This window comes from Poecile atricapillus, chromosome 2 (genome assembly GCF_030490865.1).
Source record: "Poecile atricapillus isolate bPoeAtr1 chromosome 2, bPoeAtr1.hap1, whole genome shotgun sequence".
Classification (NCBI taxonomy): domain Eukaryota; kingdom Metazoa; phylum Chordata; class Aves; order Passeriformes; family Paridae; genus Poecile; species Poecile atricapillus.
In genome coordinates, this window is record NC_081250.1 from 49,430,116 (window position 1) to 49,457,121 (window position 27,006).

The 27,006-nt window shown below is 40.9% G+C and overlaps 1 protein-coding gene across 21 annotated transcripts in view; it reads left to right on the top strand.

The window, feature by feature from the left end:
• The first annotated feature begins 1,751 nt into the window (after positions 1-1,751).
• Positions 1,752-27,006, top strand: part of CLASP2 (cytoplasmic linker associated protein 2) — a 146,223-nt gene continuing 120,968 nt past the window's right edge. For all 21 annotated transcript variants that reach the window (XM_058832630.1, XM_058832646.1, XM_058832636.1 and 18 more), the window contains exons 1-3: positions 1,752-1,949; positions 13,511-13,589; positions 26,720-26,823. In XM_058832630.1, the coding sequence (XP_058688613.1) occupies positions 1,755-1,949; positions 13,511-13,589; positions 26,720-26,823 (378 nt within the window). In that variant the 5' untranslated portion in view covers positions 1,752-1,754. The remainder of the gene's footprint in view (positions 1,950-13,510; positions 13,590-26,719; positions 26,824-27,006) is intronic.

Below are 27,006 nucleotides of genomic sequence, written 5' to 3' on the forward strand. Positions count from 1 at the left end.
AGAAGACTGAATGAGGATCTCATTAATGCACATAAATATCTCCAAGGCAGGTGCCAAGAGAATGGTGCCAGACTCATTTTCAGTGGTGCCCAGCGACAGTAGGAGGAGCAAGGACCATAAATTAAAACAATGGCCATAAAATAAACACAAGAAGTTTCACCTCAGCGTGAGGAAGACCTTGTTTATGTTGAAGGTGGTGGAGCCCTGCATCAGGCTGCCCAGGGAGTTCATGGAGTCTCTCTGGGAACATTCAAAACCAGTCTGGACGCGTGCCTGCTCTAGGTGATCCTGCCCTGGCATGGGGTTGGACTAGATGATCTCCAGAGGTCGCATTCAACCCTAACTGTGATTCAGTGATTCTGTGTAAATAGCGGCATGGAAGGTCCGGTGGGTTGTGCTGGATTTATAGAATACCACTGAGCACCCAGCCTTGTGCAGCTCTGAATTTAGTGTCTCTCTGGAGTGTTGTCGCATTCCAGATAAGGAACCCGATTTTGCGGACAGCAACGCTGCAGAGCCAACCACTCCGGGAGTACCGGGATGGCTCCACGGGGATCCCCCCACCTTACACCCGGTACCGAGCAAAGCGAGAGCGGTTGCAGGGCCTCGCTGGGCAAAGCCGGGACCGCGCTCAGAACGGGGAGAGAGGAAGGGAGGCGAGCACCCAAGCATCCCAGCGCCTTTCACACCTCTTCCCCTGTTCTTCCAACACTTCCCCTTTTTCCCCAAGAGCGCCGGACCGGCACCGCGGCGATCAGCGGGGCAGAGGGCGCATGCGCTTCCCACTGCCGCCGGACACGACCCGCAGGGGTCCCGGGGGAGCGCGCACTGCACTGCTCGTCTTGCGCTTGCCCATCCATCCGCCCGTCCTCCATCCATCCATCCGTCCGTCCGTCCTCCATCCCGCCGCAGCGCGGGGCGGGAGCGGGCTCTCCCCGGGGAAGCGGGAGCCGCGGCGGGAGGCGGGGCGGCGCGGGCCACGCCCGGTGTGTCCGCCTGGCGCCGGCCGGGGCGGCAGCGGCGGCGGGAGGCGCAACTTCCACGGGACGGAGGCGGCGCTGCCGCCGCAGTGCCCGGCGGGGGAAAGCGCGGCGAAGCGTGAGCGGCTCTCTGGGGGACTCTCCCGGTCCGGTCCGGCTCGCGGTGGAGGGGAGCGGGCGGCTCTCAGACCCGCCGGGACGAAAGTTTGGGAACCGCCCCGCGGGCGGGCAGGACGAGCCGGAGGCCGCGGCGTCAGGAGCACGAGGGGTCCGCCCCGGCCTCGCCGGTGCCCGTGAGAGGCGGCCCGCAGATCTTCTCCTCGGGCGCCAGGAGAGAAGGCAGAGCGAGCGGGGGCGGCAGCTCCTCCCGCGGGGACCCCCCGAGCCCGCAGCCGGGGTTCCTGCCAGCCCCTCCAGCCGCAGCGAACTCTATTTCCCGTTCCCCGGCGGGGGAAGAGGAGGGGCGGCGGCGGGGAGCCCTGTCGGGATCCCTCGGGACGGCGCGGAGGCGGCTGGAAAGCCCTGAGCAGGAGTAAGCGGCTCCCACCGAGCCCTGCGCAGCGCCGCGTTCCCTTCCCGCCGGGGGCTTCCCCCTGCGGGGCTGCGAGTGCGCATGGGGGCGGCGGGCGCGGAGCCGGGGCGGGGAGCGCCGGGAGCGGCTCCATGAGGACGGCAGGCCTGTCCGCGCCCCCGCCGCCCGCCCTGCCCTGCCCGCGCTTCCGACCCTGAGGCCCTCGGCTCGCCTACGAAGAAACTTTTCCGCAGCGTCCGAAGATGGAGCCTGCCGGCATGGATTATTTCTGCGAGCAGGTACAGCAGAAGGACGTGGGCCGCAGGATGCAGGTCGGCCAAGAGCTGCTGGAGTACCTGGGCGACCCGGCGAGGTCTCCCGATCTGGAGCAGGACCAGCAGCGCCTTGACAAAGTGATCGACGAATTAACAGCGTGGGTCAACTCCAGTAATTTTAAGGTAAGGCTGCTCGGCGAGGCTCGGTACGGGAAGACCATGATTCATCATGGTAGGGAGGTAGAGAGCCTCGGGTTACTTTTTAATCAGGTAAGAGCAGAAGTAAAACTATATTTGTGCCAGTTTTATCCCTCCCCGCACAAAGGGGAATTCCGAAATTTTGGAAGGGTGGTTAATGTTTTATTGTTTCTATCCGTCAGTCCTTAAAGAAGAAATAATAAGACTTTTGGTTTTGCCTTTATCATTGCCTAGCTGGTGTTTTGGTTTGGTTTTGGTTTGCATTTGAGAGGGTTTTTTTACGGCATAATGTTAAACCCACCCCACCCTCCCTGGCCCTGCAACTATAGTACACACTCGGGTTGTGTTTTTTACTTAGAAACGAGATAGGTGATGATTATTTTTCTTACTTTTTTCGCTACCATTTCCATTCCATGGTCTCTGTACTTGGGTGTAATGTTATGTGGGATTGCCATCGTTTTCTGCAGGCCGTAAAGAGTGCTGCTCCGCCGGATTTGTATCACGCTGTGTGTATTTTAGACGATTTAAGGAATAATTGGCTTCTTGGGGTTTCCACTGTAAGTTTGAAGATGTTTATATCGTCTTTAGGTGACTTTCCCGTACCTGGGAAGTTATGCAGTATCCTCACAGCGGCCCGATGATGACTCACGTTTCGCTTTTTCCTGTGTGTGTGTCTTTTAGACGTAGCCACGGGAAAAGCGCGATCACTCCCTCACACGGTGTTAACACTTGCGAGTTGTTCTAACGTCGGTCAGCCGGTAAGGCGATTGACAGCGCAGTTTTAGTGCCGAGGACAATCGTGTTCGCACTGGCGATTTTTTATTTTATTTTTAATTTTTTTAATTTTAATTTATTTGTTTTGGATTTTCTCCTCCCCGCGGTGCCTGTGCGCGGCGCGGCCGGGGCAGGCCCGCGCTGCCGCCGCCGGGGGGCGCTGCCGGCCGCGCTGCGCTCCCGGCCCGGCCAGCTCCGCCCTGCCCTCCTGGCGTGATCGACTCGCTCTTCGGACCTTTAAGCTCACTGCGGTGAGCTTGTTCTCGCTTTTTTTTCCTGTTTTCTGAGACACAGGAGGAGGGCGCACAGTAACCTCGAGGGGCAGTATGTTCCTGAAATGGATATGTATTTTTTTTCCCCCTCAGTTGACATTAATCCGCCAGCGTTTGCACGTAGCAACTTCTGAGTTTGAGGTCTGAAAATAATAAAGGCTTAACTCCATTTGCGCACATGATTTATTTATTTTGGAAGCATGTTTGTCAGTAAAGGTCGGGTTAGCTTGAGGAAGTAGCATGTGCTGGACAAATATAATTTATTTGCCTTTAAATTCATCATCTGAGGGCAGTTGTTGGTGATAAAATTGATTACTGCAAAACCTAGACAGGTCTTTAAAAATACTCTTTTTTTTATGAGGAGGGCTAGCTACTTACTTAGCAGGGTAATGTAAAAGTTGCTACCTGCACTTGTAAATTAACATAATTAGGCATTAAAATTGGAAGTTCAATTTTCAGGATGTATTTTTTTCATAGTACAAGACATTTTGCTTTCTGTTGATGCAAGCTGACAGAACTCCTTAGCTGTTTGGACTATAGGATAAATGAGAACTGTGCAGTGCTCTGCAAGCCTCTGTCACAGAAGGAAGATTCCCTAGTCCAACCTCCCTGCTAAAGCAGGCTCACTTAGAGCAAGCGGGTTGCATGGAATCCCAGGTGGATTTTGAATATCTCCAGAGGAGCCTCCACAGCCTCTCTGGGCAGCTTGTAAACTCGTCTGTCACCCTCAAAGTAAAGGAAATCTTCCCCTTGTATTTTGAGACTTTTGTGTTTCAGTTTGAGCCGGTTGCCCTTACTTAATGGTTGGGTACCTCTAGAAAAGAGTCATGCAGAATGAGAGTATTACAAATTCTAAGAATTTTCAAGATAGCTTGCAAAATCATTAAAGTATTTTTGTTTACATCTTTTCTATGTCCACTTACTGGTGACTTTTTAGTGTGTTTCAGAGCACTTCACATATGTTAGAGCATGGTGTTAGTCATGGGTCTGATCCCTGTAGGGAACATTACTTAAGAGCTGAGCTTGATGATTCTTGTGGGTCCCTTCTAGTTCTGAAGATTCTGTGATTATATTAATGGCAACAGCACAAGATCTTGGGTGTTTTGCTCATTATTAGTTCCAGTGTTCCTGGCTGTGGTAGTTACTGCCAGCATGTGCTGCTTCAAAATGAAGATTAATAGGGTAGAAAAATTACGTTGTGTTTTACTTACATATTTTGTCTTATGCAAGCATAGACATTAAACATTTAAATGTTGAATCCTATTTCGTTATTACACTCAGACCCTGAACAATAGAAAGTAGTGAATAGACTTAGGTGTCTTCTCAAAAAAAACCCCTAGTGATTCTTGGTTGCTGTATTATTTAACATATTGTTGGTCACCCTTTACTGAGAAATAGATACACAGAGCACTTAAAAAATTCTGCTTATCGTCCTTCTGTATCTTGCTAAAGGACTTGCAGGTCTCCAGAGTCTCTCCCAGTTGACATGACTGGTGATATCACAAGCACTGATAATGGCTGGAGACTCAGAACTGCTGAGCTAGATGAATTGGAGATGCAAGTGGGGAATGCTGGAGGATGTTTTGAGGGGGTAGCGTTATTTCTGCTCTTGGTGATGGGTATGGATAGTAAGGGGATAACTAATGTGACTTGCCCTGAATGTGCTATATTTTTTATCCCCACTGAAAGCTCAGTTCTTGTATGCAGTGCACTCTGGTGACCATCCTGAAAGAGGAGATGCATGATCTGGGAGCTCTGGTCTCAGCTCTTAAGGTGTGCCCGTGAAGAGAAAACTTTTTATGTTATGCCACTGTAGAAAGTTTTTGGCTCATGTAACCAGAAGAGAAAGACTCTGGAGAGTTAGCTTAGCAGGCTTGATGATGAGTGGGGAAAAAGAGAATAAGCGTTCAGTAAACAGGCTGGACTCGATGATCTTAAAGACCTTTTCGTAAACAATTCTATAATTCTAAATGTGGGCTGGTTATCAGCAAGGTTGAATTAACTCATCTCCAAAAGGTTTTGGCCACATAAAACAGGCAGTGCTTTTGCTGTTCTGAAGTTTGCAGCTCTTTATAGTTATTTAATAAACAACCTGGCAATTCCAAACTGAGAGAGCAGATAGGAAAATTTCTGAGTTCATCTAACTCATTGAAGTGGAAAACACAATTACTAGCTTGAGTTACTGGTATAACAAAAAGGTGGGATTAAGAATGTGTTGACTCACTGGCAGGTGGTTCAGAGTTGTAGTGGTTGCAGAACATAGGGGATGACCTAGAGAGAGGAGTCAATGTTGAATTATGAGGACTTCAGTTATGATGTCTATGCAGTGATAAATTGACTTACAAAGACTCTTGAAAGCTTTGCAACATCGAGGAGTTACCCAGAAGATGTGCATAATTTAAACTTTTACTTTGTATCTCACTAGAATGAAAGAATTCTTCACTGAACTGGAAATTGTTTGCTTGGTGATCTGGTTTATTTTGTATTGGTTCCATCTAATGTCTCTTCTACAGTGCGGAGATTTGGCTTTTTGGGTATATGTCAGTGCCTGTCCTCCCTCCCTCAACTGTTTTCCCAAGGTTGTGAGGAATAGGAGTAGGTATGTTGAATGGAAAGTATTAAGAGTTAAGTGATAGAATTATTTTGCTGGTATTTGGTCTCAAACTGAAATATCTAGCAATCTCAGGAAATGGCAACAGTGCTATTGTTTGTGCTGGGACTCTCAGGTGAACTTCAAACAGTAAATTAGTTACCCATTCTGAGAGTGGTACTACTGATAGATATTTGCTGGTGTTACTGGGTTAGCCTGAATCTTCAGCTATGTATACATGAGTTCTGTTTAACACATCTGTTAGCTGTCATACTCAGTAGTCACTTGAAATAATTACAAGATTATCTAACTGCAGTCTGGTGACTCAAACTGTTCTATGTCTGACTCAAGTAATCTGGAAATCTGCTTTGAATTTCTGCTGAAGAGATGTGGGATGGGGAAATACTGTAAAATGTAGAGCTTTGCAAATGTACTCTTGACTGTTAGCATGTTGTGGAGTCCTTTAAGAACACCAAAATTGAACAATTACCCTCATTAAAACTATTTTTTGAGCAATAAAGCCACTTTTTGGTTCTTTAAACAGATCACACCTGATCAGAACTAACAAAAACCTATGACTAAAATGATGGTAGTTTCTCAAGGTAATTTTATATGAGAAGAATCATCAGGAATGTTTATGAGTACAAGTCACCTCTGGATTTCTTACCTTTGTGGTTAATATCTTAGCTTGTTTTATTCCTCAGCTGCAGTAGAAAAGTAATTAATAATCACTAGTTTTATGCCAGAGCAGCAGGTTGTTTGCCATGGGAAAGAGAAAATCTGATTTCACTCTATCTCTTTCTTATAGTGTGGATAAACTGTTTCTTTTAGACAAATCCTTGAAATTAAGTCTTATTCTATGCATCTTGAAGAATGAGATTTTTCTGAGGTTTGTCTCAATACCAAAATATACTAAAATACCAGTAATGTTGATGTTACATTCTTCTATTTCCTTGGTTTGGCAAGTATTTATTTTGGTTTGTCTTTAGCTCGACAAAAGGCCGGCAGGAGGAGCTTTCAGTTTCTAGAAGGGAAGGGAAGATTTGAACTGTAATTTTGCAAATAGGTAAAGACAAGTGGTTGGCATGCTTGTCTGAAGTATTTTCAAAGAGATGGCAGCTGTTGAAACTTGGCTGACTGCATGTATGTGTGTGAGTGGAAACTACATTTTAAAACTATCTGAACAAAATGAAGATACTGAGATCTGAAAAAAGAGAGTTCAGAGACCAAAAATGTGAGGTCACACATTTGATTGCAAATAATTGAATGCACAAATGTGGGATGTGGGGTGTGTGATTGAGTAGCAGACCTTAGGAAGAAAATGTGTGGGTTGTTTTGGATCTGAAGTTGAACACAAGCCAACATATGCTACACAAAAGGCAAATGCCATAGTGAATTGTAGGACTAACAATGCAGGACTGAGAACGGGAATAAAAGAGGACCCAGCTAAACCTTTATTTTTCAGTTACTGTGTAGATCTCGGTATTTCCTTAGTCTTTGTTAGCAAACAGTGGTAATTTAAATGTCTTTGTTGAAGAAGAAAGGAGTTCTTTGCTGCATTTCATTCTTGCTTTCTTTCTTCAAGTTTTGTTTGATCTTGGCTGTGTGGGAGCTACTTTCTTTTTTCTATGTAATGAAAATGTGGTTTCACCTGTCCATGTATGAAGCCAGTTTCAGTTTTCCAACTCAATTATTTGATTCCTTCTTGAGTAATAATCACTATTTTTTCATGTATTATTTATGTTCTGCTCATGTTACACTAAGTCAACAATTGAATATTAGCCAAATAGTCAAGCATGTCTCCTGAAGACAAGGGACACTTGCAAGAAGTTTTAATTATTTTAATTAAAACTAATTTTGTCTGGTCTTTAATTGGGAATGGGGAATACGTAGTCTCAGAGTCTCAGGCATCTCCTCCAGAGGTGGAATTGACAGTTCTCCGTTGTTTTGCAGCTTCAGTGTGTGTTATTCAGCCTAACTGTACTCACCTGAAACAGCAGCTCTGCTGCTCATGTGACCGGGTGTTCTATTCTCACTGTCCTTCTTGAGGCAATTAACTTTTTGTCAATGTTGAATTCATCTTCCAGTGTTTCAGCAAGCTGATTTGATTCCTGTTACAGGAGATTTAAGTCCACCACATCAAATATGTCTGGAGGTCAAGACGGATAACAGGATCGCCACTTTTAGCCTGCAGTTTGATTGACTTGGGTGTGGGTAGAGAGCCTTTCCAAGCACCATGCAGTGTGTAAGAGGAGAGGTGCATCCTTCAGAGCAGAGCTCGCAGCAGTCAGGGCGGGTGAGCCGAGCGATTTTAGCAGCACTGCTGATTCAAGCAGTTTCTGTCCCTGCCTGAGGAGTGGTGCTGGTGCGTCATGCCTGCATTGCTCTGATGGGAATGCCTGTGGGGCTGCACAGCTAACAGGCTCAGGGAGGAGATAGGGCTGAGAAGATGCCTTCTCTTGTTCATCTCTTGGGCTGGTTTCCTGAAGTGGGCTGCTGTTCAGCTGCAGGAATGCTTCTCTTCCCACAGCAGAGGAGCTGGTGCAGAGGTGGGAGTGAGTAGCAGAGAATGGGGGTCACTGTATGCTTGATACAATTTAAATAAGAGGAAATGGGAAAGGAAATAAGAGACCTTGGGCACAAAAATAATTAAATTCTTTTGAAAGAACTGAGTCCTAAAATAAAGTGTTTCTTTGTTTTGCACCATCAATGTGCTTAGAAAGGCTTTCAACGGCAATTTTCTTTGGGGAAAAAACCGTTGATTTTTAATTAATTATTTATTTGAAAGAGAAATGCCATACATTTCATTGTCTTCCCACTGAACCCTGCTTTTAAAGAGGCTCTGTTTTGAAACTTTTTCCAATGCAGCACATAAAGTTTTAGCCAGAAAATATCAAAAAGAAATAGCTTACAATGTCAGGTGTGCTGCATTATATACTCCTGGGTTTTGCTCACAGTCCTTCAAACAATATTTATGAAAAATGTATTACAATAGATAAGGGAAGAATGTTTAATGCACATGTGAAGCAAACTGGAGATGCTCCTGTAATGGATCAAGCTGCAGGCAGTACAAAAATTTAAGAATATTGTCTTATTCACATAATACAGAACAGTTTGGAGATCACACTTGCAGTCTGAATTCAGTTTGAAGATTATGAGAGATTTTGAAATAACAGAAGGTTGGAAATGATAATTTTGAGTGTTACATCAATGTGTTCTTTAGAATTGGCTAAATGTTTCTTAATGCAGGCAGACATGATAGGAAGCTAAAGTTCCCAACTTGGGGAAAGGGCATTAAAACTTTTTTTTTTTTTTTTTTTTTTTTTTAATAACCGCTAAAATTTTTGTGAGAGCACTACACTTGCTTATTCTGGCTGCAGTACCGGAGAGGTCAACATAACAGGGACACCCAAGAGTTGTGCCTCTTGAGAGGGTCTGAAGAAACCAAGTCTTTTCAGTGCAGAAATACACTTGTCACTCTCTAGATAAATACTGGTGATTCATTCAGCAATCCTCTGGTAGCATAGTTGCTTGCACTGTGCTGAAATGTGTTGTGATTGGTCATCACAGGAGAATTGTGACGGGGTGGTTATCAGAAGTTTGATAGTCTATACCCCTTTTGAGACAATGAGGTGGTAGCTCATAAGTAGTTTTAACAGTAGCAAAGATTGGATACTTAGGAGAATCTTATGGTTGTAAAACATCATTTTGAAGGCAGTAGCCTTATTTTTTTAGGTAGAGGGGGCTCTGTATTTGCTAATGAGCTTGGACTCCAATTGTTCAGCTTGAAGACTTAGATAACTGCAACTCTGCCCTCTCCTTGCAATGTGATGTGATATACATTAAAAAAAAAATCATACTGTTGGAATTGGAAGTGTGTCATTAGTGCCCTTGAAGGTGAAACAAACAAGAGAATGGAAATAAGGCTTTATTGTCAGCTAAAATATCTGAAGTATAGATGATAGGTGTGGTAGCTTCTGCAGCTGGGACTGCAGTTTTGGCTTCTGTCAGCAGAGGCAGCTGTCCAACTGTTGCTGAGTGGCAGGGAGAATGGAGTATGAAGATGACATGGTTGGGACTGAAGAACCACATGGGTTGAAGAAATGACCCAGGAAAATGGAAGTGTCCTTCTGCCAGTGGGGCCACGGGCATGCTTAAGTATCTCTGCAAGCTTTTGAGTTAAAGGAGGGAATGGAATATGGGTAGATCCTGGCAGAATGAGGCAAGTGGATAGAATTGGAGCGGGAAACAGTAAATGGAGCAAGACGTATGGAGTAGAGCAGAAGTGTATCCTGAAAGATGAGTAGAGAGAACTAAGAATATGAAACTTGAAGAAGTGAAGCACAAAATACTGCGTGAACATAAATATTTTTGTTTCACTTTGAGCTGCTTGCAGAGTTCTAGAGATTATGACAATTTAGAAAGTGTACCTTGTGTCTTGGCTGACAAAACTTGAAAAAACATCCCATGAAGTTTTTGCGTCTATCTTGTTCCAGCAGTGCAGCGCTGGAACAATGCTTGCTCTTGCAGGGCGTAGTTGTTTGGCATGCTGTATCCTGTTTGTCAGTAATTGTTAGTGATACCACAGCTGTCCCCATGGTGACAGGAAGTCAAATGCCTTAACTTCATTCTTTGGAGTTTCAGATAGTGACCTCCATAATTCCCCCATTAGATTCTCATGACTAGTTCACAGATCCCGATCTACAGAATCCGTATTTCCATGTACGGTTCAGAGATCCTACGACCAAATCCAAGGACATTTGTATTACGGTCATTTGGCAACTTACGCAAGTAGAGATGTTTTTCTGGTAGTGTCCTGCTCCTAGCTGCCCCCCACAGGGATGGAAAGTTACAGAATGAATTTCTGTAAATTAACCGTGAAAATTAATGGTAAGCATGCATGGTTATCCAGGTATGGTTTCAAGAACAGTATTTCTTTTTCTATCAAAAAACTTAGGTGCCTGGAAGTTGTCCACAGAAGGGAAGGGGCAGTGCAGGAAGATGTGTGCAGAAGGAGAGCTGGAAAAGGAACAAGCTGCAGAGCAAGAATAGGCTCAATTACTAATCACTGGTTCTATTTATAATCTATTTAGTTTTCTGGTTGGAACATCATGGTTTCACTAAAGAGCCTGGTCTTTTTTTATCCAGAACAGATAAAATATTTCTCATTTGGTTTGGCAACTTTGTTGTGATCTGAGAAGTCAAGGATGGGCTGAATATTGGCTTGTTAAAGAATAGCAATTAACCAACTCCAAGTTCAAATGAGCATAATTTCTTTTCCCCTATGAACTTTAAAAGCACTTTAAATGCTTCAAACAATGGTGAACTGATGAATCAGTCTCAACATACAAAGGCTCTTTCTAGATAGCATGCAAAAGGCTTAATGAATGCAGAGTAAGAAACAAATCCATTGATTTTAATCCCAGAAGGCATTCATCCTTCATTGGAGATGTTGGGGAAAGAGCAGTGATGGTGGTGAAAGGTTTTTCTATTGATAGTGAAGAGCCTGTGTTGGCAAATGGTCCCACACAGTGTCTCAGTACTTGGAACCTTTTTGTTGCAGGTCTTCTGCAGAACCTGTAAGTTCTGCCTCAACTTACAGGTTTGTGTTTTTTTGTTTTTTGGTTTTTTTTATGTGACCCCATATAAATTAAAGACTCTTTCCAAAGGTCTGCTTGAATACTGCACAGATGATACCTACCAGGAGATGCTGAAGCTTAGAACATTGTGTATAAGAACAGAGAAATATTAAAACTGATTCACAAAACCAACGGGTGGTGGTTCATTTGCTATCCTCTGTAGCTGTGTGGTTCAAGTGACTTGTTTTGTAATGTGGAATGAAAGCAAATTTTGTAGCTAGAGCAGTTCGCCATTACTTCAACTTGTGGCCACAGATTCTAACTCTCCAGTTATCCTGACTATTCATACCTGTTACATTTTCAAAGTTGCAGACCACAGAAGACCTTGTATGAGGTAAAGCTCATACATGCGTGCTTTACTCTAAATTTCTGAGTTGCTGTTCTTCAGGAGGGTAGAAGTCTTCAAGACAGATTTTGCAAAGATAATCAAATGTGCAGAGAAGAGAGAGACTTTTTACAAAGCATCTTTACAGAAGGAAAGACTTCTGTTTGTGCAAAACACTTGCATGGAAAGGTACCTTAAAATTGTCAGTGCAAGTCTCAGATTTGTAGTCAGGAAACAGAAGCATAGGAAAACAATGTATCCAGAAGGAATTTTTGTCTTTCAGACACTGGTTTTTAGATGGAATTTTTGACTATGGTTTCATATTGCTTGATAATCTGGAAAATAACACTGAAGGAAAAATCCTGCGAAAGGCCTTGACATTACCATGAAAGCTAATTTGTATATATTTTTTTTGTCTAAGTAAATTACTAGTTATAGTATTCTGTTTTCCTAATCTGTGGATAGAGTTACTTGTTGGCAATACAGTAATTTAAACTCGTGGTGCTGTCTACTTATATGTGCTATCCTTTGTTTCAGTATGTAATAAAATTGTGTCCAGGTAAGTTGTACTAACTGCGAACTAAGTTTTATATCTCCTTTAAAAAAGATGATCTGTTGTATTAATACTGAATTTATTAAAACCAGCTTCAGTGTGCAGTTGCTTCTCATCCTAGGTTTTATGGGAACCTTATTTGTCTGGTTTCCTATGGAAACAAGGCTCATATGATGTTGTGTGCGTGGGCCATGTGTATCACATGCATATCCAGTCAAATTTTTTTCTGGCCTGTTGCCCAATGTGGACAACTGTGATAGATAGGGATATTGAGGAACAAGAGGGGTCCAAAAAATACGGATCCAAATTTTATGAAAATAAACAGCTAATCAAGGAGAGGATTTCTAGTCATGAGTTCATGGGGAAAAATGTGCAGTGCATGTCTTACTAGGAAATTAAGTGGAGCAAAAGCTGTAAGGAACACCCAAGCTTGAGGAGGCTGTTCCTCTGACAAATGGTTGTTCCATTTGCACCTTCATGGGCAGCAGCAAATTGAGGTAACTACAAGTTGTGAAAATGCAGGTTCTGGTGTTCCTTATGAGCTATTGTAGGAAATACAGAATGAAGTCTTGGAGCAATATGCAGGATAGTAAACAGCAAAAAAAGTGTCCTGACTCCCTAAAATAATTTAGTCTAACTGATAATTTCTATTTGCATTTTTGTTTCTATATTAGTGGATATTGTTGTCTCATCTAGCTTCTGTTCATGGATGGGAAATTCCTCAAATTGCTTTTTTTTTTTTTTTAATTTTCTTTTTCTGTTTTTGTTTCATTTTTGATTGGGTTTTTTTTTTGTTGTTGTTGTGAGTTTAGTTGATTTTTGTTTTGGTTTAGTTTTTCTTGTTGTTTTTGTTAGGTTTGAGCATGTTCTTTGTTTGTTTTTTTTAATGACAAAATGAAAAATTAAGCTTCCCTAGCTTAACAAGCAGGTGGACAAATGGTCTAGTCTGGGCCACTAGGGAAAGCAGAATTAGCTTCTCAGTTATTTTCTTTTGGGAGTTTGGAAAATGATGTAATGACCTTAGTGGATGAGCGAAGTGGCCAGAACTAAGCTCTTGGAGTAAGCTCTTAGCATCTGGGAAACCTTTAAACCCATGTCTTTGTTTGGGTTTTGTAGTTGAAGATATTAAAGCATTGGATTCATTTTTTTCTGTTTTAAGACAAGAATTGAAAAATTGTCCCCATATATATATAAAATAAATTTGATCCATTCCAAACGTATTCTGATAACTTTGTCTAGATAGGAACTTTGAGGGAATTATTAGCTCTTCAACTGAAACTTTAATTTATCTTTAAGGTAGTTTTTCAGCATGCTTGTCTAAGTTATTTGCAATATATTCTAAAAAATTCCTCATTGATCTGGTTTATAATATCTAATGCTTTTGTTTCAACAGGTAGCACTACTGGGATTAGATGTTTTAGGTGCCTTTGTTGACAGACTATCAGGACGCTTTAAACCCTATATAGGAACTGGTAAGTGAAATACTTCTTTTCTTAAGACCAAGCAGTAAAATACACTTCCCCCCATGTCTTAGCAGCTGAAGTGGAACATGTTGAAAAATTCTTGAGCTAATTGTAATGTACTGGCTGGCATTTTTCTGGTGTTGGAATTGAAATAATTGTATAGTAGCATGTCAGTATTCATTTGTCACTGATTTCTTTGGTGGTGGTTGGGATTTTTTTAAAGGTTCCAGGAGTGCCTTTCCAGTAATTAGCTCCATGCTGTATGGTTGCTTACCACTCCTTGAGACAGTCATCTAAAATTTACATTGAAACACAAATATTCTCTTTAACTTATGTTAAAGGTGGAAGGTTTTATTTGCAGATCACTTTAATCAGAGCTTTATGTCTGCTGAAGCCTGTAGTCTCAGAGGATTATGTGGTCCACCTCCTGTTAGATAACTCCACTCTAGCTTTTAGTAGTCTAAAGTTTTTATGGGATGAAGAGTACTGACTGTTATTCCTGTGTGAAGTGTTTACTCAAATGAATTTCAGATTAACAGATCTACATGTGCTGGAGTATGAAACTGTTTTTCTGGGAGGTACAAGCAAACTACACTAATCAACTCATTTTGATACTGACTTTGAAAGGACATAGTGATATTAGGATATTAACATTGGTGTTATTACACTGGTTGTTTTTAGCAGAAGTTTCTAGGTAAAGTCCTTTTTCAAAATTTGCATGGGATAAGTTACATTATGTTCCCTGATCCCTAGCTATCTCAAATTGTCTGTCAAAATTTTAAGTTTCCTCTTCTTTACATGTCTAGTTTTGTATTTAAGAACTTTGAAATAAAATTTCAAAGCTCAGGAATACAAAGTATAATTTATGACAAGCTGCTAATTAAATTAATTGAAAGCATATTTCAGTATTCTGTGGAACTACTGCAGTAGAGCGCTACAGAGTTTAAATCTATTCTGTTGCAGCGAGTTTTTCTTTGGCTGGTTCATTTTGTATTGGAGCAGTGTAAGGGAACTGGGGGTATATTGTTCTATGCACAGTATTGATTTCTGAATAGTCTCTGTTTGTAGTTACAAATACTATTTTGCTCCAGAGTTTGGCTAAGTTCTGATTTTTATTTTAAGACTCTGTAAAACCCAAAAATTGCAGTAATGTTTGTAAAGGATGGTTGGGAAGCTTATTCAATTTTTCTAAGTAGGAGCTATCTGAGAATACTTTGAAAATCCTGTTGTTGGTTTGGGCTTTTCTTGTCACAGTAGTTGAGTAGTATGAGATTATGAGCAAATTTAAGATTTAAATTTCAGTAGTGTTTATATTAAAGAGCAGAAGAGAGTACTGGCACTGGGTGACTGTTGGACACACACAACACCTGAAGCTGTATATTCTAAAAGTATTTTATAGTTAAGCTAAGTAGTAGTGCCTTCAACTGAAATTGGTACTCAGAGCATCTCCAGAATCAAGACATCTAGAAAATGCAAGTTACTGTTACTCGTGATCAACTTGTGTATAAACAAACCTAACAGTTGCTGAAGTCTTAGTTTCAGTAAAGGCAGAAAACAGTATTTTAGGTCACTTTTAAAAAGGGTGATATGAATTCTCCTCAGCTGGTAACTCTCTCTCCAAGTTTCATAACAAGATCAGAGTAATTTTCGGTTTTTGTCAGTGAAGCAAAAATACAAAAACTTTATTGTAAGTGCCTGGAGTTTCTATAGTCCAGGGCTTATGAGAGTAATTAAAAGCACATTGGTGTGTAGGAGTCTAGAAATGCAGGAAAATTTCTCTGCCTGTGAAATTCTCTGGAAAATACATCAATTGTATATAATACTGATAAAAAGGCTTCTAAATATCCCTGAATAAGCCAGAGCTTGTAGGAAATTAAATAAGAAGTAGAAAAGTAGTTTTTTTGACACAGAGGTGAAAGTATAAGTTTTAAGAGGGCTCCACACATGGAGTAAAGATGGAGGGAAAAGGGTGTAGTTTTTAGTCCTTCTTCTTCCTTCTTCTCCATGCTTCTGCAGTTTATAGAAGCACAGAATGTAATTGGTTTAGAGTTAGTTGCACTTTTAATTACGTTAGTAGATATAGAAAACTTATTTGTTAAGGTATGACAACAATATACGTGTCAGTAGTTAATAGGATAGAAATTAGTATAAGAGTGAAAAGGCCGCGTGGTTCAGGGCCATTTTGTATCATTAGAACAAGATGGACCAGGCCGTGGCGATTTAAGCTTGTGCAGTTAGTCTGGATGGACCTGCCAAGTTCTGTAAAAATCCTTTAATAAACCCGAGAAATCTGAACCTAATGAGTCCGGGGGCTTTCTTCGAGTGACGAAGACGGAGATAAGGGGAACTCCCCACGAGGGAGGATCCCAGGAGAATTCAGCCCAGAGGAGGCTGGGGAATTAAAGAAGGACTGTATCTACAGAGAAGTCAGCCCAGAGGAGGCTGGAGAGTAAGAGAAAATTGTATATAAAAGAGAATTCAGCCCAGAGGAGGCTGGGGGACTATAGAGAACTGTATTCACAGAGAATTCAGCCCAGAGGAGGCTGGGAGAATATAGAAAGTGATATCCACAGAGAAAAGAGCCCAAAGGAGGCAAAGAAGAGAGAGACAGAGGTAACATGGTGAACCAGAAAACTGCTTTCTTCAAGAAAACTTAAAGAACCAGGAGTTTCCTAAATCATGTTCTGTAGACTCTGCAGATTTGTCTTCTAATGTAATCTGACTCCAGTAAGTCAGACCAAAGACTTGTATTTGACAGTGATTTGTTTGCAGATGCCTGAGAAGAAAGTAAGGACAGGAGAAACAGGCAGTGATAACCCCTTCATCAGTAGGAGTTGTCAGCAGTCTTGCAGGTTAGGGCCAGCTGAGGCACATGGCATCTTCAAAGTCTGCCCTGTTACTTTGTTTACCTACAGCTTCATCTGTTTAGTTTCTGACCCACATAGATCTTTGGCTTTTGCAGTGTTCTCTACAAGTACTTTAGTATGCACAACTCCTTTTGACTGGTTGCCTGAAAAACTTGGTGCTTGCTACATCTTGTGTTAGAGAGGTGAACCAACATTTCTTACCTTTCTGACTGCCAGTTTCTATTTACGGATCTCTTCCATGCCTGTCCTCTGCTATCTCACCCCCTGCCCCAGCTCAGAGACACAATGGAGCTTGTGTACAACTGGTTCCCCTTTCAGTGCCTTTCTCTTGTGGTGCATTTTGAGTTGAGCAAGCCATATCTGTCATACCATACCAGAGAGGCAGCTTATGTTCATAGTGGCATAATTGTATTTATTTGTAATCTGTTACTTTTGTAATTATTGATAATAGATTTCTTCGTCGCATAGCTGCTTCCTGAAAATTGACCTAATGCATGCATGAGAGTGTCTACTGCAACAACCTGTTTCCTGTGCAGTGATGGTGGATTTGGGGCTCACTCTCAAGGGCAGTGTCTTTGCTCCATGTCTTTATGATTAGGGCAAGACCCCTTCTTGAGAACCGTGTGCAAGTCCAAATGCACTCTGTTGGCAGAGTTACCTTCTGTACAGCTGTTTGCAGAGAGCTCTTGTGAGCAGGCTTGTGAGATACCACTTCCTGTTTTTTATTTTGACTTCCCAGACACTTCCACAGCCCATAGCACTACGTGCAGTGGTTGTGACAGAAATGCAGCACCCAGTAGTTGGCCTTGTTGAACTTCATACAACCCGTATCCATAGTTATACATTTGACAATAATCAAGTATTCTATGCAAACTGCCATTTTAGTTGGGTTTTTTTTTTGTAGCTTGGTTATATCCAGTTAAGTGATTCTTTGATCTGAATATTGCTAATGAAGTATATAACTCTGTATTGCAGATGCTCAGTGTGTTCAGGTGATATGAGGAGAAAAACATGGAATCAAGCTTGAAAATGTTGGGAAATATGTAAGCAGAGTAGTTCAGCTAAGTAACAGTTCTTAGGGCCCCACAGGCCATCGTACTAGTATTTTATATTATAAATTAAGCAATATAAAATTTATTTTATTTTTTATTTCTTTTATAAATTTTGTTTATAAATGAAATTTATTTTTATTTTATAATTTCTCTATTTTGGTTAAATAAATGTGAGTATATTGTTTTTTGAAGGCAAACAGAATTTTTCAAGGCAGTTCAATTATTACTTTGAAATACTCAGACTATAGTTAACTTCTCATTTATTGCACTAACCTATTTTAAGTACTTCCATTTTCAAAAGAAACCAAGGATTCCACCATGACTATAGCGAAGGAAGATGGATGTAAAATACCTGCCTGCTTTGTTCTCTGCCTTTTTTCAAATACAATACATCCTCTTTTCTAGGTGAAGTTTCAATTTTATAACTGTTTCCACTCATAACATACCTGCAACCTTAAATGCATTTTTCTTCTAATAAAGAGTGTTACATTTTGGTGACCCTGAGATATTTTTATTTGTGATTCAGATCTCAGTAAACGATGGAAGTATAATAATATATTATCCAACAGCAATATGGGAGAACATATTCCACCTTTCACACCCCATCCCCATTTAATTTCCTGTTCTGTTTTGATGTGGATAGATTTCCTTAAGTGCAGGGAACAGCTAATGTCACTGAATATTCACCCCCTTAAGCATTACAGCCTCCTGCTATGAAGTGAAAAACATGAATGCTTTACTATTACTTCAATCTTTGCAACCTACATATATGCTGTAAATTACATTTGGGCAAAATCAGTACAGCAGTTGTAGGGCATATATTTTTCACTATTTCAAAAAGCATGTTAGTGATCTTTGTATTGAAGTGTAATGCCTGATAAGAGACTTAATTCAGTTTCCTAGGCAACCATCTAATGCTGCACTAGATTTCTTCTAAGGTGTTACCATTTTATGATTAACCACACTGAGCGTGCTCTGCAACTGGCATCAGCATTTTGGGAGTCTAGCACACAAATTTGGAATCTTTCTTTTAGTACTTCCATTTAAGATCCTTGAAAAATACTTTGGAAGCAGTAAATACCAGGGTATGTGTTCTTTCATAAGACTACGTGTCTCTATTCTGGGAAAAATAAAGCAGTGTTTGAATGTTATGTCGTTTGGTATTTAAAACAGCTGCTTGTTCTGTGATTAAGAGAGATGTTACATAAAAGTACATAATTACTGTATCACAATCTCTTTCCCAGGTGATCACATTAATTATTAAAATAATAGTATATATCGAAAGTAGAAGAGACTATTAGAATTATGGGCATATGTGTCTGGATGATAGGATTTCTGGGAAAAGTGTCTACTCATACTTTTCTAAAACAAGTAAATATAACTTGGCCCACTTGTTATTGTCAAAAGAAAAAGAAAAGATTCAGTAATGGTATACAGAATCTTTTTCAGTTTTACCGTGTCGTATTATACCATGACATATTTTTCTGCAGATATTGAACTTTCCATTAGTCTGTTATATAACTGTATTGACGTTAGCTTTTACATACAACCCTACAAGGTGTTGCAAAATATTTTACTTCCCTGAAAATTAAAGGAAATGTAGTTGACAGTTAAAATGACCAAACACAGATAGGTTATATTTGTATATGTACATACATGTATAAATCTCAACAGGGATACGCATTTTACACACAAAAACTCCATATATAAATGTGTTTATCTGTTTAATAGCAGTTTTAAGTTCATCTTACTGTGAAAGAGAGACCACTGGGCAAAAATAGTTTTGGAAGATAGTTGTGCCACATACTAACATGTGAAACAAATTGGAAGTGTTTAAATTTTTCAGCAGGTGGGTTCAAGAAGTGTTGGAAGAGCATTTAAATCAGTGTCCTCAGACTAATTTAAATGTTTGATCAAATTTATTGTTGTAATGAAGCATGCAAGTGTGGCTGCTCGTGTCCTGGATGGGTGCACTCTTCACTGGCTTCAAAGGTGTCTGGATGGCTGAGCCCAGAGGTTGTGGATGGTCACTGAAGTTAAATCCAATTGGTGACTGGTGGCAAGTTGTATTCCCCAGGACTCAGCACTGGGGGCTGGTTCTGTTTATTATTTTTACCCATTATTTGGACAAGGGAATGGAAGGCCTGCTCAGACAGTTTGAAGATCAGACCAAGCTGGGCAGGTGTGTTGACCTGCTGGAGGGTAGGAGGGCTCTGTGGAGGGATCAGAACAGGCTGGAGCCATGGGTTGAGGCCAGCTGTATGGGAGTCAACAAAGCCAGAAGTTGGGTCCTGGACTTGGGTCCCAACAACCCCAGGCACTGCTACAGGAAAAGCACCTGGGTGTGCTGTGTGCCATGAGGCTGCACATGAGCCAGCTGTGCCCAGCTGGCCACAAAGGCAAATAACATCTTGTCCTGTATCAGCAATAGTGTGACCAGCAGGAGCAGGGCAGTGATGAACCCCCTGTACCCAGCACTGATGAAGCTGCACCTCAAATCTTGTGTTCAGTTTTGGACCCTTACTGCTAGAAGGACCTTGAGGTGCTAGAGTGTGTCCAGAGAAAGGCAGTGGAGCTGGGGAAGGATCTGGAGCACAAGTCTGATGAGGGGCAGCTGTGGATTATGTATCCTGGAGAAAAGGAGGCTCAGGGGTGACCTTACTGCTCTCTACAACTACCTGAAAGGAGGCTGTAGCAAGGTGGAAGTCAGTCCCTTCTCTGAAGGAGTAAAGGATAGGAGAAGAAGAAATGGCCTCGAGCTGTGCCGGGGGAGATTTAGATAGGATATTAAGAAAAATGTTTTCATTGAAAATTGTCAAGCACGGTCAAGCATTGTAACTGCCCAGGGAAGAGGGTGAGTCCCCATCCCTGGAAGTATTAGAAAGTTGTAGCATGTGACACTGAGGGACGTGGTTTAGTGGTGGCCTTGGCAGTGCTGGGTTAGTGGTTGGTCTTGATCTTAAAGGGGTTTTATGACCAAAACGGTTCTGCTACCTGATGTGTTTAAAGCAGTTGTAAGTATTTGTAACATACATTAACTTTTTGAGTGAGTCTGGATTAAAAAACAGTTGGTCCAAGAATCTGGAAATACTTGTTTGAGGAAGTCAGCATTTAGTAAGTGACACCTATGTTGTAAGTTTTTGCTTTTTCTCTTACTTAATGATTGAATCTTTCGAATGGAAAAGACTCAAATGTGTTGTTTATTCAAGCTGTGACTCTTTAATAAGTGGTTTTAATGTGGTATGGAGAAATGCTTTGAAAATCCATGAAATCTGTGAAAACCAAGAACTTTATTAGCATGAACTACCATGGGTATGTAGCATGTAGAAAAATGCTGGATCTTTAGGTGTTAAGGCTTGAATGAATTTTATTCTCATTTTTCATTTCTGTTAATTTAATTGAAATGTTGAGACCAATGGCACGTTCTGCTGAGGATTCAAGATTAAAAATGCTTGCAGAACAACTAAACATAAAACTTGGAATAATTAGGTTGGAAGAGACCTTCAAAATTATCTGTTCCATGTCTTGTCTTAAAAAAAATGGCCAAGCTATGGTGTTAGAGAAAACTTGGAAATTAACTCAAGAAACTGAGTTGCTCAGATAAAGTAAAGCAGGCTTTTCTATTTATGTGAAAGATGTCTTGTGTCAAGGATGCCTTGTTGCATCTAAATGCAAGTCAGGTGTTTTGTCTGATACTGCCTTTTCATTTTATAGCTTACTGACCTCAGGAAAAGCTGTGTTGGATTGTTGTAGGATTTTCTTGAACAATAAAATGCTGTTTAGTATTTTTTTTCCTTTTTTGAAAAGGCCTTTAGAGGACAGTCCATTTTTTGTATTGTTTTTTTCTATAATAGATGCTTTTGTCTTTTCAAATGTGACAATAATACTAACTTCCTGCAACACCTCAGAAAATACTTAGATTTTCTTTGGTTTCCTCTATTGTTAATGGTCACAACTAAAGGTCATAACTGATTAAAGGTGCAACTTCTTTCATCTTTGTGTGATTAGATTCTCTGAAGTTTCAATTAAAAAAAAATAATTAAAAATCTATGCAGGCTTTTAGGTTTTTTTGTTTGGTGGTATTTTTTTTTGTCCTGGCTAGCTAGTGCTGGAGTTTATTAGCAGTGGGAATTCATTTTACCTGAACTGATCCATGCTTGAGTGATAGGCTGTGATTTAGAATACCATCTGCTTGCTGTCCATGGGCACTTCACTGTATGACACCTAGAAATACAGTGCTTTTAACTCAGAGTGGGGAAAACCTAGCCTGCTTTGCTTTCTGCTTGATTCTAATTATTCTGGTTCTGTAAAAAACCTGTCCTAGAACTTAAAAGATTTCAGAAGGTGACATGAACATTTGTTCACAGTCTTCTAGTTTTCTTTCAGGTTTAATACACTTCTTGAAATTCTTTGGCCTTTAAAACTGTTCTCATGTTCCTGAGACTGACGCCTTGATAGGCTCATGGATAGATCATGTGAAAAAAAAAAAAAAGTGTTTGTTTCTTCATCTCTGCTATCGCTGATGAACTCTATGTGTCATTAAGCCCACTAATGCTCTTCTTAATTAGCTTCTGGAGAGACCCCAAGAAGCACATTAATGTCTGAAATTGCTTTTGATTAAACTGGCTTGGACTTTAAGTTGAGGAGGGGAGCACTGAGGCCCTCTCTGAGAGCCTGCTTATGATTCTTTGCTTAGAAGTAGCCCCTTGACCACATGGATCTGTCAGACTGGCCCTGTGGCTGGCCCTGTAGGAGCCCCTGTGGGATGGATGCCTTTCTCTCCTGTGCATTCTGCTCAGAACAGAAACTGCCCTAATTGCAGAGGCAGCTCTTTCCCTCCCTCCTTTCTAATGACAGCTGTTCAATGCTGCTGCCTGAGCTGGCAAGGTTTCTGAGGAAATGAAGATATTGCTGCCTAGGTTTAATCCCTTTCTGTCCTCAAAGACTTCAGTAACAGAATTTTTGCCAACACTGATTATAATGTTTCCTCAGTAAAGATTCTTTTTTGCTTAATGCTTTTTTCTAAGTCTGCAGTAGTGGAGCATCTGTAGTTGGTTCATAGAATTAGGTAGACCTGAGACATAAAATGACTACAGGTATACAAAGAGCAGCAGGTGTAAGTGGTCAGAAGAGAAGAAAAAGCAACAATACGAACTGAAAAGCTCCAGAAGGAACTTTTGTTAAATTGTAATAGAAGGAAATTGTTTGTGCTACATATGGCATTCTTTGCTGCAGGGGTCATATTGTTAAACTGTTCAAGTTTTTAAAAATGCATTGTGTGCCATTCTAGGCAATTTCTGTGATTTACTTGTTTTATCATCTTCAGTCCTGGTAGAAGAAATAAATATTTCATCTCTGAGGCTGAGCTCTGACTCTGAAGGCTGGTTTTGGCCTTAACTCACTACTGTCTGGCGCATCTACTGTCTCAAATAATGGTGATAAAATTATTCAGTGAATATGGAGAAATGAAAATTTATTCAGATTTACCGAGATAAGAGAAAGTAGGCAATGGAATAAGAAACCAATGGGATAATAACCTCTGTTGTGGATATAGCAGAAAGGAAAAAGGCACAAATAGCAGCTCAGATGTAGATGCACAGCATCATCAGCCAATTAAAGGGGGTGATTGTCTCACTCTGCTCTGCACTGGGGTGGCCTCACCTCAAGCACTGAGTGCAGTTTGTGGCACCAGAACATAAAAAAGACATTAAGGCATTAGAGAGTGTCCAAAGGAGGCCAACAAGGATGGTGAAGGGTCTGGAGAGGAAGCTGTGTGGGGAGTGACTGAGGTCACTTGGTCTGTTCAGCCTGGAGGAGACTGAGGGGAGACCTCACTGCAGTTACAAATTCCTTGTGAGAAAAGAGGAGGGGCAGGCACTGATCTCTGCTCTATGGTGAACAGCTGCAGGACCTGAGGGAATGGCCTGAAGTTGGGCTAGGAGCAGTTTAGGTTGGATATCATGAAAAGGTTCTTCCCCAAAGGGTGGTTGGGCACTGGAACAGGCTCCCCAGGGAAGTGGTCACAGCACCAGCCTGAGAGCTCAAGGAGTGTTTGGACAATGCTCTCAAGCACATGGTGCAACTCTTGGGGTGTCCTTGCAGGGCCAGGAGTCAGACTTAATGATCCTCATGGATCCCTTCCAACTCAGAATATACTATGACTCTCTAAAATAGCAGGTCAGTTTGACGTAGAGCTGCTAGAATTAATGTCCGCTATGGAACGTTTTTGCTTACACTTTTAGGTTTTCTTCAGTAATCAAAACCTGTAAAATTGTGGTATAACAATGTGGAAATCTTAACAGGAAAAACTCAGGAGTGGCTGGAAGTGGTAAGAAGCTTTGACAACATGCTAAAATATGGCAAAAAGGCAAGTTAAATGGAATACATTGCTTCACAAAAAATAAACAACAGCTGCAAAAGGAATCACGATCTCCTAAGTTTAGTGTCGTTTTTCTCAGCATATCAGCAGGAATAAATAACAGAAAGATGTCATTTGTTATTAGGCTTTCCAAAATGCATTTGAAATAATTGAATAATTGAAGAATCTAGGAAACAGAAGCTTGGTAAGGCTAATATAAAACAGTAGGAATGTGTGAGTCCAGGCTGCATGTAACAAATTATATACATCACTGAGTAACTTGTTAGGAGGCTGCCACATTGAATACAGCCTTCATGTATGGTCCTACTTCTCCTTTGTCACCCTTCTTTTAATTCTGACATCTCTTTGAGATTGAGTTTGCAAGCTGATGCCAGATACAACCAAATGCATGTATTTGCATTGCAGTATAAAGAGGGACACTAATTCGATAATTCTGGCAAGAAAGCTTGCGCATCTTAAAGGAACAGTAGCAGCCAAAGTGACGTTCAGTTTTGAAACTTGATCAATAGGAAACCAAACTTCCAATGATTTCCTGTTGGAGCTTATTCTGACAGAAAAGATGAACAGCCACACTGAAAACCAGCTGGTGGTTGCCAGCATTCGACAGCCTAATTTCATTTGTCTTGTGCAAACAGAATATATCATGCCTTATATGGGGTCTTACAGAAGCTTGAATTTTAAGGGGAAAAAGCCAAGCCTGCAGCCATTTGGGCCCTTTAACAGCTCCCACAGTGTGTTGTCCCTCTGTCAAAGCTCCAGGAGTGACAAAAGCTGGTGTGTTCAGTAGCTTCACACACCAAAATCTGCAGGCTGTGTCATAGCTTAGTTTAACTCGGTGACCTCATCTCTGGTCAGCAGCTTTAGTAGCTGTTCTCTGTGCTTGCCTTGGTGATTTGGGCAGAGCCCTGGTATCTCCAGCTCCGTCAAATGACTCAGAGTGCTAATTAGTCACAAAGGAGCTGTGTTCCTGCAGGACTGGCACTGGCTGTGTTTGTTTCCTTCTCTATAAAGCTAGAATTGCCTTCAGCTGCCCAGCAGTCAGGTCAGTGTAGAGACATCACTGATAGTGTAAGGCATGGGGACAAGGTCAGTTCAGAAGCGCTGAAAATGGACATGCAAAGTACTGTTGGCGAGAAAAATGTAATCAGTAGGTGTGTGAGTGGTTGGAAGTTCATGGAAGTGGTCAGCTGTGTACTCCCAAAAATAACTTCATAAGTTCTGGATTTTTTTTCTCTGTTTACAAAGTGGAAAAAAAACCCAAAACCAAACCCAACCACCAAACAAAACCGTAAGACCCCTTAAAAACCCAAACCAGAAAGTCCAACACTATCAAAACAACAGCACTCCAACCCAAACAAAAAGCCCCCAGACTCTTCAAACTGTAAAATTAAAGTAGCTGTACTAATTTCTTCAGAGGAGAAAGGGTAGAGAAGATAGCTGTAAAACACAAAACCTTGATAATGGTGGCTGAAGATGTTAGTGGACTGTTCAGAATCGGTAGAATTAAATACTCACATTAGGACACTAAGACTTCAGATATTGCAGGAAAGGAAATTCAAACTTTAGCAGTGTATTTGTTAGTAACAATTATTGTATAGAAAGGGTTGCTGTTTTTAATGTAGGAGCAGGGGACTCAGGAAGCCGCCTCAGAATGTATGATTCTGTTCCCTTTATTTTGCTAGCAGATCTGTTGTTTAGTTATTACTATAAAATCATTAAGTACTGATAAAATTACCTCAGATCTGCTTTTCAAACAATAGCCAAATACAGTTACTTCTTTCGTGACTAGAAATTCTTTAGCAGTTTGTTGAGGTCAGGCAGCAACTGTAAAATACTGTCAGGTGTTCAGTGATGTAGTACCAAATGTAACAAAAAGTTATTTTAGCTGTAAAGATAAATTTTTTACTTGGAATATCTTAAATCACCATCCCATGAGGGATGACATCTCCACCAATTCCAAAAACTCCATGAGTTGTGCTTCCTTGAAGGAAGGCAGCACACTCTGTGTCATCACCCCTCATTTGGGAGAAGTGGTACTGAAAGCACTCAGGGGAAGAATCTCACAAAGAGTGGGGCCCAGATGGAGGACTGGGAACCAGTACAGCAGTGTGTCTTGCACAACATGGAGCTGGTGACGTGTTCATTGGGATGTCTTTCCTAATGACATAGCATTCATTTATCTGATGTAATTATAAACTTCTGTCTGGAAAAGCAAAAATAATTGGCAAGTCCTTTGATTTTGATTTTTACTTATTTTTAGGGTGGGAAAATCATCAGCTCTCATTCAATTTTACTTAAATATTATTTGAGGATGCTTGTTTTAACATAGTAATTTTTAACAATGCTTTTACTGAAGTAAGGCTGCCTTTCCAGAAGATACGATGTGTGAATAAAGGGATTTAAAACTTTCTTTTTCTTACAATAAACAGCAAAGTCTCACTGATTTTAAGGTAATTGTATATTTCTATTCCAATTATTTGCCACTCATCACGCCTAGTGTTATTTTTTAGAAAAGCCAGACATTCTGAAGCTAACTGGAAGACTTTTTGAAGATGAAATCAAAGTCATTTACACAGTTTTGAAGATGGGAAGCTTGCTTTCTTTTTAACCTGTTGAAAGTTACAGTTTTCTTCCATTTCAGCCTTATGCATTTGTTATTAGTCTTATAAAATCTCAGAAATGCACTTGAGACTTCAAAATATTGTGGCCTACTTAAATTCAGCTTTTATTTTTGAATGACATGTATATTATATCTGTTTCAGAAAATATCTTTAAGCATTAGAAAATCTCCATTGAGTGCTTAATCTTTTTTACTTTCTCTTTTTTTCCTCTCTCCTGTAGTTCTCCTGCCTTTGATAGATCGTATGGGAGATGCCAAAGACCAAGTTCGAGAGCAAGCACAGAATCTTATATTGAAATTGATGTGTGAAGCAGCACCACCCATGGTATGATTGCTTAATGCAGATTCAGATGGAGGCCTCCAGTGAGCTTATGACTTTTGTATGAACTTTGAACACATCACAATATTATGGTGACTGTTAATGGTGTAAATGTTAAAGATACTCTTAATGGATTGACAGTGATGTATTATTCAGCTAAAGATAAAAATCTTGGCACGATGTGATTTG